Source organism: Pleurodeles waltl, chromosome 6 (assembly GCF_031143425.1).
Source record: "Pleurodeles waltl isolate 20211129_DDA chromosome 6, aPleWal1.hap1.20221129, whole genome shotgun sequence".
In the NCBI taxonomy this organism is placed as follows: Eukaryota; Metazoa; Chordata; class Amphibia; order Caudata; family Salamandridae; genus Pleurodeles; species Pleurodeles waltl.
Window position 1 is genome coordinate 227654117 of NC_090445.1, and position 12005 is coordinate 227666121.

At 40.0% G+C, this 12005-nt stretch overlaps 1 protein-coding gene across 9 annotated transcripts in view; it reads left to right on the top strand.

The window, feature by feature from the left end:
- Positions 1-9897, top strand: part of LOC138299578 (protein HEXIM1-like) — a 117657-nt gene extending 107760 nt beyond the window's left edge. For 5 of the 9 annotated variants that reach the window (XM_069237958.1, XM_069237961.1, XM_069237960.1 and 2 more), the window contains one exon: positions 7321-9897. In XM_069237958.1, coding sequence (XP_069094059.1) covers positions 7321-8221 — 901 coding nt within the window. In that variant the 3' untranslated portion in view covers positions 8222-9897. The remainder of the gene's footprint in view (positions 1-7320) is intronic. The other 4 variants (XM_069237964.1, XM_069237966.1, XM_069237965.1 and 1 more) reach the window with 1 other exon arrangement.
- The last annotated feature ends 2108 nt before the right edge of the window (positions 9898-12005 follow it).

Here is a 12005-nt window from a genome sequence, read left to right on the forward strand (position 1 = left end):
TGTTCTAGGATGGGCCTGAGAGCTGTGGCTCCATTTCCTGTATCTGGCAACAGTAAGTACTTTGTTTACTCTGGCAACACACTGAATCAGTTCTTCAGCTTGGCAGGAGTTTTTGTTTCAGTATAAAAATAACTCCATAACATTTGTCATTTTTAAAATAGTATTTTTATTTTTTATATTATCCTTATTCTTTGTATGATACTTGTACTCCTTTTTATAATGGGGGGGGTGTAGGGGGTGCTCGTACCAAAATGAAAATAAATAAAAAGACAGACAAAAATGCCCAGGTTTGACATGGGGGGGTGGGGGAACTAGATCATTGTGTTTATAACATTGTGGTTCACTCCACCATGCTTAACTGTTTTCTATACTATAGGCTTGCAAATGTTTCTAAAATCTCAACACCTGATATCGTCTCATTCACGATACCTCACCCAGCCATTGCCTTTAAGGTGGATTCTGCTTCCTGTAGTTCTGCAGTTATAAATTATTCAAAATTGGAGGTACATATGAAGGGCATAGAAATCTAATTACGTGCACACGTCATGGATTTAAGCTTAGCCTGCCGCTGCTTGTGTTGACGCTTCTATGCCCGAAGCCTTACTTCTCCCTGTACCGTACCTGCTCTGTGTTCAAGAACCTTGCACTGCTGTGAGTTTCTTCATTTACTGATGTCTTCTAAACATAAGAGCCGTGCCCATCACACCTTACAGTGTACAAAAGCATCCGCACTCCGTGTCCAATAAGATATTAGTCTGAGTCTGTAAACGGCTGCATGTCTTACATGCTTTCTAGTATAGCTAGCTGCCTTGCAGAGAAGCTATGGTACTTTTCTATTAAACTACCATCTTTATTAAGAAGTCATGCCGCTAACAGTCTAAATTCATAGCATCCATACAGCAAAAGTTTCGGACTGTACCATTCTATCTAAAACATCCCTTGAGAGATTCCATTTCAGTCGGGAGATGGACTGTCTTATTAAAAGTAACCCTGCTGACAGGTGCCCAGGATGTTTCATTATAAGTGCTGAGAAGGCGTCGCTCTGTCCCGGTCAAAGTATGAGCTCCTTGTCGAGTAGTGTTTTAACTATCCAGTTAAAGACGTCATCCCTCCTGAAAATAGGTAGCGTTTTACACTTTCACCAGTGTGCACTGTACCGGCTAGCGTGGATAAGATGGAGTTCAGGCTCAGTTTTATTCTATCCCCTATCGTCAATGCAGAGACTTTGCCTCTAGTGGTAGAATGAAAGGTTGTTGATGTGATATGACAAATTAGCTGACCAGGTTTTATATACTCTTGGAGTATGTTATTTAAGTCACATTAGAACACAGCAAGATGAAGCAATAATTTTGACACATTGTTTGCACCTGTTAAACATCCTGTGAGTATGAGTTACCTGTGAACTTGCAAACTGCAGAATGCAGTGCTATTGGTTGAAATATCTCAGGGTTTCCCACGTAACACTGAGCCCCTCATCACTCAGAGCAGCAGACATTGTTCCCCTCCTATATCAAAGGCTTCTCTGCTTCCAGCAAACAAGCCATCGCTGTCAGGATATTAAGCAGCCTCTCTTGGCGAGGTATCATCCCTACCTGCGTATAGTACAGTCGCATCTGACCGAACTTTTGTGAAGGTTGTATGCAACCTCTTAAAAGCACCATTCTGTAGCATTAAATGAGATGGTGGGATTGCACCTGCTCACTGACTCAACAAAGTGAGAGATCCTTTAGGTGGAAATTATAATTTTTGGAGCTCATAAACCAGAAAACTAAACACTTAGTTGTGATATGTACTATTTATTATTCCAAGCCACCCTTCCCTAATTACCACTTCATACTTACGTCGTCGTGCCACCAACATCCCCAGATAGCAGCACCTGAGAAAGAGGCAGGCTAAAACAGGAGCGGTCTTCTGTAGATCTCCAGCAGCAATGCTTCTTCATCCCCAAATTGGAGCACTGTAGGTCTTTCATAATGCCCTACATCCTGCCAACTGCAAGCTGGTAGTCATTAAGCAAAAAAGATCTGGACCACTACTAATTAGTTGTTTTCTCCTTAACTACATTAAGTAAAAATATTACATTCTGCTCCTGGGCAGTTCTAGCTTACACAGTCCTTTTAAATGATTTAGTGTCTACAATTATTTTGTTCATTTAGAATTAAACATTTGTTTTCGTTTTGGGAGTATGCAATATAGTGAGTGTTATTTCAGTAAGTAAATATAGCAGTTGCTTAAAGTTTAGTGGAAAATATTACAATTGCATTAAAATGAAAAGGTTACTCATTTAAGATGGCCAACGGTTTGCTTTTGCACTCAGTATCTGTGACTGTTATGAGCCTTCTGCCTTTTTATGTAAGGGATGTAGTGCTGGGTAGTGTTTCTCTGTGCTGGATAAGGTCCCGGAGTGTCTGGCTCCTCTCATGAAACTCTGGAGGGGGGGTGGGGGGGAGGACAGAACTTCGTTTCCCTACTGACAGTTGCATCAACTACTTGGTTTATTTGGAGTCATTTCAAGCTAATGCTCATATAAAATGTTACCCTAATAAGACAGCCGTGCAGAGCTCTAAAAATATGCATTTCAAAATATGTTCCCAAACAAACTGAACTGCTTTACGCCAATTTATGTTAAAGCAAATATTTAGGAAATTGTAACCAAAAATGCTGTTCCGTACTCCTATTTTACTAGGTTTTGGTCTGGGGGTGCGGAGAAATGGGAGTTTGATCACCCTTTCTGCCACACCCAAAAGCTAAAAGCCCGCTAGATGACAGGGAGGCTTTGTGTAAATAAATAATGAAATGGATGATCGCCTTTGTCTTCTAGGATAAGGCATCCCTTCCTGACCTCAAGCACCCACGTCCATGTTATCTTCCATTGTTGGCCAAATCAGATTTGATGTTTGGAAAGGGATTGTTGAACGTCTTTTCCTTGCCCCATGCTTGGAGAAATCACTTCTGCTGAGTGACTGAATAACCATATCTAATCCTTGACCAATTTGGAATAGCCACTTTTAGGTAACAAAGCAGTGCTTTCCCTCTGTCCATTACAACCATGGCCTCTACAGGAAATTTTGAATTTACTAGCTTGTTCTATGTACATAAATCTCATAAGTCTCAGATGGCAAGACTGACTCCCAGAAAAGCTATATTGTGCACGATCTGGCAGAGAAGCTACCGCTCTGTTAAAGAGACCTTACAAGTTCATACTGCAGAGGTGGAACTAATCTTAGTGGCCCAGACCTCACACTGCAGCAGTGTCCTGAAAGGTACAGTTTACACAAGTCATGAAAAAGCAAAGGTAGCAGCCTAAAGATTGCCTACCGTATATCAAATGGTTGTACTCAATTTGCTCATTTGTTTTCTGTAACAATTGCTGTTGGTCTTCTCGTCAGATCTGTTTCCTGTATAGGGTCTCATTAACTGTTTGCTCAGCATCACTACGCTTGGTAAATCAGGTATAGAACAGGAATGACTTGTTTATCCACTTGGTGTGCAGTAGAACCTGGGATCTTTTCACACCAGCGTTAACGCTACCCTCTAGATATTGCACACTAACATTTAATTGCCAAGGGGATATACCCTCCTACTAGTAACACATTTTATTTGTGGTACTTTATTAATGGCTTTAAGCATCATTTTCAAGATTATTAAAGTGATCTGAAAATGAATTTCCTATGTGGATTTCTTAATGGTTGAAACTGAAATATTTTGATGAATAACATTTACTGTATTCTAATGAAGAAACTATTCTCTACTAAAATGCAGTTGCCAAATAAGGAGTTTTTTTTCTTCAGAAAACCGAACTGAGATGGTAAAGTTGATAGTTAAATTGTAATGCATTGTTTGAGAGAAAAAGGCACAATGGCCTAGTATTGGCCATTTATGAAGGGGCTCTCCTTTTCAACAAAAGGATAGATTTGAGCGTGAAGTAAGCAGTATCCTAGGTAAAAGGATACACCTTCATAGCACACTGGGTCAGTAACAATGTTACAGTTTTATAAATAGGCAAAACACATAGTTGGGCTACTTATTTGCTCATCACATTTTTACCAGTAAGTGTGATAGGTCATTTGGTTTTGTATTTTGAATTCCTCTTGATTTGAGGCTTCCTATTGTATGTCCGTGCCATTAAAAACATTTTGAATATACTTCATCCAAATCACCTCGAATCTTGGGTAATTCGGAGTGGTACAAATGAACTTTATTAAACTCCGATTCTTTGGTACATTTTAAAAATGCTTATATTCCATTCACCTAAATTCTCTGTTATTTGATTTTTCATTTATCAAATTGTGCTTGATCCTACACCGTGAAAGAAACAATTACGGCTTAATTGTTGGTGCTGGGCATAGTGGAACTTTGAACAAACTGCAAACAGTGTACATCACTGCGACAGGAGTAGTCTGTCGGACGTATTGGTGTACTATATTGTGGATTCTGAAAAATTGCAAGCGGGTAAAAAACGCAAAAATAGGCAATGTCAGTTTTCTTAGGGATAAGGAAAACAATCCCAAACCGGATCTGAGTGCCCCTTCTGCTTCCTTTTGAGTGCACAGACACACCAACGTGTACTCTACATCGATGACCCAGCTCTGTGTGTGTTTGTGTTTAGTGTCTGTTTACATTTTATTTTTAGGCAAAAAAAAAAATCGGCATCTGGCTGCTTTCTGTAGCACAGACACACAGTTCCTTCCTCACAATGCGTTTCTGTCCACGAACTGCATTGTAAGAGGAAGAAGCTGTATATCTGTTACGGAAAAATATCCAGACAGCATTGGGCTACCTGCCAGGGCATGGCTAAGGAGTATTTGGAGACCGTGATGGCTGCTTTTAGTCTGTTCTGTTTGCCCCCTCACCCAGCCCTATCCTGGGAGGGGCAAGGGAATCTCTCTAGATCAAACTGTATAAGCCATAAGAGCATAATGGGATCATCCTTTCTTGGTGGGGTGTGTGTGTATATAATATATATATATCATATAACAGCAGTTTAATGAGGGCTGGTAGGGTGGGAGACTTAAAAATGTATGAGGAAGCACACCCTTTACCAAACCCTAAATGATCTGCACAGTCTCTTTACGTTGCTAAGATCCTTCTTAGTCTACCAACATGGAGCTAACTTTATTTCACATTCAAAAATAGCCTTGTGGGGGAGTATTCATGCTCCCTTAACAACTTAACGGACCTGATAAACTGTGTCTCTTTCTTTCTGATGGTCACTATGCTGGGGGCATAATGCTTTTCAGGCGGAGTGATTTGATCTCTTTACTTCATTAGAGATTAAATCTGAAAGGATTCATTTCTAAATAGGCCATCAGTGGTATGGATTATCTTCGTAATTCTGGTCGATCTTCGGAGGTTTGAGATAGTTAGGAAGATTGGGTCAAGTATCAACCATTGACAACTCCCAACCTGGTTTGGTACATTGCAAGTAGAAATTCGTTAGATGTTTAGCCCCCGATAGCGAGTTCTTCCTACATCCATATATCTGAATAGATTATGATAACCTTTTTGCATATTGACGTGCTGGCTTGAACTTTATAGCTGTGACAGTGTGGGAACCCCTTTTCAAAACAAGGACAGCAAGTTTAATGATGCATGGTCTTATACCTGTATGCAGGAAACCTGCCTTTTCTTCATGGTCACCCTGGATTATTTAACTTTTGCTAGACCCTGTATTTTTGCTGGCTTTAGAACTGTATGAGTAGTAAAGTGCCTGAGCCCCCTCCTTAATTATTGTTGAACTGGCATATTCCTAATTGGCAGAATATGCAGGATCATGTGTGTGGGCATCCTTCTTGAAAGCACAGTGTCAAATCCTACTGGATAAGTACTGAGATAGATGAAAAGGAGAGAACAGGATGTTACAACAGTTATTGTGTGAATATACACGGTCTGGTTGATGACGAATCCTGCTTTTTTCCTAGCAGACTTCTGTCTCTGGGTTTGCTATACTTACAACGGATGCCTGAAATCGGATCTTGGTGTTTGAAGTGCGAGGACAGTAGGATTGCCATAATACGCTGCCCAAACTCACCCTCAGAGGCAATGCTTAGTGTGGCTAAAGACGTTTCCCATCTTAAAAAATCCCTTAAGTGGGCAGGGTTGGTCCTGGGAGCTGCGTTTACCCAACTGAGTCATTACCACCTACTAACTCATGTCTGACATTCATGTGGCATCTCTAGGTACCCACTTCATAACACTTTCTTTGGTTTATATGCAACTGATGCATTGGTCCTGGCAGTGCAAAATAGTTCCAAATTTCAATTCAGAATTAAACCACCTTAGTTGTATAGACCAGGTCTGTCCCCATTATGGATGTGAATTTGCCCACTATTGATGGGAATCCCTATGGGTGGGACCATTGTATACAAAGACTCAGAAATTATTACTAATGAAGCAGGTATTATGCCTTGCAACTTCTATGAGCATAACAAACCTTAGATTGAAAAAGGCGACACATTTTGTGGCTCTGAGGAGAATTTGGAACACTTTCTAGTTTAGGTTGTGTGGCCAATTTTATGAGGTACTTGGCCCGTAGCAGAACTATGTCATGAGACCCTGATATTTTGGGAAATCTCCCTCCGCTGATTTCCCAAGTGCCCACAGGTAACTAAAACGTTTGCCAAAAATAAGAATTAGCAGACAAGTTATTTGTAGGTGCAGTAGGCTTGCTTAGAACTGGATGAGCATGTCAGAAATACATAATATAGAGAAGCCCTACCTGGAACAGCCCTTCACATGAGAGCACAAACATTGCTATTTTATAATGACTTGGCATCTGTGCTATGCTATAAATTATATGATTAAGAATTAAAATAATAATCCATTCTTCAGCGGGTAAACATAAGATGGGAGAAAGCCAGATATTACCCAAACATGGTCCCTAACCTAGGCGTCTAAAAATCCTTATAGCCTTTTATCATTATTTGGTAGTTTTAATATTTGCTGAGTCCTGGAAATCTCCCACATACCCGTATTCCAGACAGCCTCAAATTGGATCCCCATTTGATACATTTCTCCAGCAACAAGTCAATCTGCTAATCTTGCCACGATCTCCAGGATCTTTCTATATCTCTTCTGCAGTATGGAGCAAGTGAGTACTGCTACGTTGGATGACAAACATCTGTTGTTCACCACAAAAAATACCCCAACAGTTGAACATGTTCTATAAAAATAAACGTATTATTATATATATATATATATATCTTAACTGATGACAAGTATGATGTCTTGTTGTTCTATTGGTGTTGATACTGTACAAAACTATTCTTTAATTAGTATTGATTGACTTTTCTTTCTCTTTTTACTCCTATGTACCACTAGCCTGTGTCCTTTTCATCCTTTGACTTGTACCAGCATAGATTGTCCTTTTGCTATGGCACACCCGCAAGACCATGGACCCAATGACAGACTTTCCTGTGACCAAGAACCAGCGAGTCATTCCAGACCTGGGAAAGGATTCCAACCAAAGCTATCTAACATTGCTGAGCTGGCCTGTCCGAATGGGGGACCTTGCCTTCCTGCTTCTGTAGACCCTAAGCCAAATGAAAGCTTGAGCGAAGGTGACAACTGTCATGAGGGGAGATCAAAACGCAAACGCAGGAGAAGAGCTCATCGGAAAATGAGGCGCTGGCGACCCTATGTAGAGCTGACATGGGAAGAGAAGAAGCAACTTGAAGAAAGGGAGTCTCTACGGGCATCAAGGATTCGAGAAGAAATGTTTGCAAAGGGTCAACCCATTGCTCCTTACAATACCACTCAGTTCCTGATGGAGGACCATGATTTGAAAGAACCTGATTTGAAGACTGGGGATGGCACACCTAGAAAAGCTGCTATCAGGAGGGAGGACACCAGCGAGGATGACTTTATTGATGAAGAAGGGGAGGGAATGTCCAGTGATGACCTGGATGGCGGAGGAGAGTTCTTAAAGAAGGATTTCTCTGAGACCTATGAAAGGTATCACACTGAGAGCCTAGAGGACATGACCAAGCAGGAACTGATCAAGGAGTACCTGGAACTGGAGAGGTGTTTGTCTGCAAAGGAGGAAGAGAACCGCTTGTTAAAGTTGAGTGAGGAGCAATTCCGGAGGGCTTCTGCAGACCAGCGCCGAGTGCAAGAGTTAGAACGTGAAATAGAACGTCTCAAGGAAGAAAACCTGAGATTGACCAAAGAAGAGGAACCTCTTAAGCTGAATAATGAAAACTCTCAAAATCTGAACTCGTAACTACATTCTGTAACAAGGTAACACTAGCACATCCATACATGCCTAATATTTTGACAAATATGTCCCGATTTTTATTCAAATTAAATGACTAATTTCTTTTTGTGAAGCAGTACTACATTTTTGGGCACAGTAGCCATTTGGAGAGAGGCTATTCATCAATGTAAATGCATGTAATTAATCATGAGTATGTAAAGCCCTGAAACATGCACTTCATGGCACTAGTAATTCTAAATTAATTAACTGTATATTTAAGGATTTTTTTTTTTTAATTGTGCCATTGTATCATTGTGGACGAGGTGAGATACTTGTCAAAGTGGAATAATCGTTTTGTTCAGTTTAAAGTTATCCTATTTTTATCACTGGTTAAGCCACCTCCGGTGGTGGCATGTGGAAGCATCAAGGACACCAATGCTTTGGTAAACAATGCGTCAAAGAGGACTCTATTTTTCCTCCAACCTATTACTCGGAGTGTAATTATTTCGTAACCCAATCGAGTGTTTTCTAAAGCGAAGTAGCAAAACGAAAAGGTAGAAGTCAATTTATATTTGCTAAAATGTTGGGTTTATTACTTGCCAGGCACTGTGCCATGATAAAGGCCATGGTGTTCTAAGATTTCTAAGTGTGGGTGGCTACCCCACAACTCATGTTCAAATTCATTTTCAATTTTTTTTATCCTGTTTGGGTATTTCTGTGTGATTCAGGACTTCAGAAAAGAGAACTGCAAATTCCAGGATTTGATGCTAGTGTTGCCTTTGTTTAAACAGGTCTCGTTTGGGTAGGTGGAGAAGCTATGATCCCTCGACCCACATGTATTGACATTGGGGGAAAAATACTGTGTTGCCTGAGGCTGAAGAAAACTGTTCTGCGTCATGGAAGTTATATCATCATCTAGATCCTGCATCCCGTGGTTCTGCTGATTTTTCTGTCCCTCTCACGTTCCTGTTGAACTTTGGCCAAACGGCTGGAATTTCTGATGCCTACTAGCAGAGTTGGAGCTGCAAAACAAAACGCAGAAGCAGTAAGCTATGAGTTTGTTTGCCATCTTGTTCACCGTACATACATTGTGAATTTGGAGCGTCTTCGAAGTTCTTGAGTGCGTTGTGTGTGTTTTTTTAAAAAAAAAATATTTTTTTTTAAACTTCATAAGGTGACACAGTTGACTTTACTTGTCTGTCACTGCGATACATCGACCTACCCAGTTCCGGAAACCTTTCAGTGCACGTTCTGCACTACATATCGATGTATTGACCGACAGGAATGAAAAGCAAAAAACACATTTGTGCAACAAATATGTCTGATCAATCTTCAGGCCAAAGCCTAGAGATGCAAACCGCATCGAAGATAAGTCTGCCCATCCAGTACAATGTCTTTATTCCTTTTCTTGGGGCATGGTACTGTGGTGTGGATGAAGCTGGTCGTTTTAGTTACTCTGAATACGGATTTGCAATCTCGAAGATGATGGATGACCCCCTTTCGCCAAAATGCGTACATGATGATCCATATGGAGTCTCCCATTTATTGGCCGTTTTGAGCCCATCTGTACACTGTCTTTGAGGCACAACATTTTACTTTCACTGGCAACACATTGACCCTAACGTTGGTAGATGTGAAATATGTACATACGTAGTATCTAATGTTATGTTTTTTTAATTAAATAAAGCTATGTTTTAGCAGTGTGTTTTATTCATTCTTGCTTATTTACTATGCATTGTTTTAATAGATTTTTAATCACTTCATTTAAATGGTTTATTGATACTTGATTAAATATACAAAGTCGATTGGAAATACCTTATGCCCTCATCATCTGCTGTGCGTTTCTCCTCCTCGGAGACACTTTCTGTGCCATTGCTAGTGGGGATCAGCCTATTGCAAAGCAGTTCGTCCCACCAAAAATAGCAGTCCAACCCAAACTGCTAGGCCATCACTAGTATTGAATAGTCCATATTAGAATTGACAACCATAATTTTGTGATGTGTGTAGCAGAGAGTGGGCGGCCTTTAAGTTTAGGTATCATATTTATATTGCATGTACCTGTTTTGCTTCTATGAAGGTGGGTATCTTGAATTCTTAGAAAGGTCGTATACAGGGATGTGACAGGTGCATCCTTTTATCTCGTAGATGGAAAAAATCTATTGGCTAACACAATAACTCATTGCCTTGACTTGAGAAATGATCTCTGAAGTCTTATAATAAACACGTCTGAGTACAATAGTTTGCCTTTTTTCTCTATAACAAGAATGCAGCCTGCAACAAAAATGCCGTTTTTAACTTGAGTAACCTGGGGGAATGTTTGGGGTGGCAATACCACAACAAATTGATCTTCACATCTCTTGACTTCAGCAACTTCTCAGATGCTGTACGTGCTAATCTCTAAAATCGAGATAGGGACGGACAGGTTAGTTAGTGTTTCGTGTACTTAGAAATTAGTGGTACCAGAAGTGATGCACTTTTGGTCCCATACAGCTTTTTGTATTACCGTGTTAAAATAAAAACATTTCTGTGCCAAAGTTGATCATTCATTTGGGGCTTAAACTAGCCTGCTCTAGTTAACCTCACCAAAGATGAAGTTATCTGGTGCCAGGGAGGGACACTGGGATGTTGGGAATATTCCTGGTTGTCACAGTAATCCCAGGGGTACCGTAGCTTTTGAACCAACTGACCAGTCCATGCTGATCCTACTTCCTTGTAGCCCCAGGAAAGGTGTGGCTCTAGAATAGCACGTAATGCCTAATTCTTTTTAATTAAAAAAAAAAAAAAAAAAGTGCATGTGCCCACCACTCATTTTCACTGCTAGTGTTGCTTAGTGCTGTTGGCGTTAATTTGGTCTCACAAAAGCTGTTAGTTCAGATCAAAATGGCAGTAAATTCTGAAAACGCAAGCTAATGAGAATTAGCATACAGCTCTGTTTCTGTGCTAATTAAATAGCCAGAACCAGATATGGTCTAGCACAAGACAAAATTAATGCATTAGCAGAAGCTCTGACAATATCTACCTCAGAAGAGAACAAAGCCCGGTCCGTACAAATCTTAGTATTGCTTCATTAAAACACACCAAAGAGCAGACTGTAAAGGGTAAAGCTCCCTGGCAAACATCTCAAAAACTGCATATTGTATTGTTTTTCAAATGGAGCATTGGCACTGTCGACATGGTGTGAAACCGATATTACATTACATTACAATATCCTATGGTAAGAGAGAAAATACATCACAATGAAAATTACTTTTGCTCTAATACAATTGAATAATTATGCATCACTGAGAAAACTAAGGCACATTGAAAATTATATACCTAGCATCTGTTTCCCAGAGGAATTGGCCTTCTAAGGAAAGTCATGCACTGTTCCTCCCACCTGGATATCGGGAGCAACACAACATTTGAAAGCTACAACAAAAAGAAGACTGTGAAACTATTTACATTTAAGGGTATTTTACAAAATGCTAGGACACGTTTTAACCGGAGCTGCACAGAAACCATGTTCAATTTAAAATGTATAAGTTACAACAAATGTAAGTATTTGAGGGCTAGGTCTGTCTCCTTAAGCTTTGTTATGTACAATGTAGTTATATTATTTATGACCTATTCATATAATTAAAACAGTTTATTTGTTAATTCTAGTACAGTTTGTCAATGCTGCTGCAAATTGTATGCTTTGAGCGGGTGATAACTTGTAAGTGTGAAAGAGTGTCTTGTTATAATAATTAACTTGGTCTAGAGTGCTGTGCCACGATTTCGTATGTCCGAATGAATCTTTACTTATCTTATATGACCAAAATGGTACAAAACA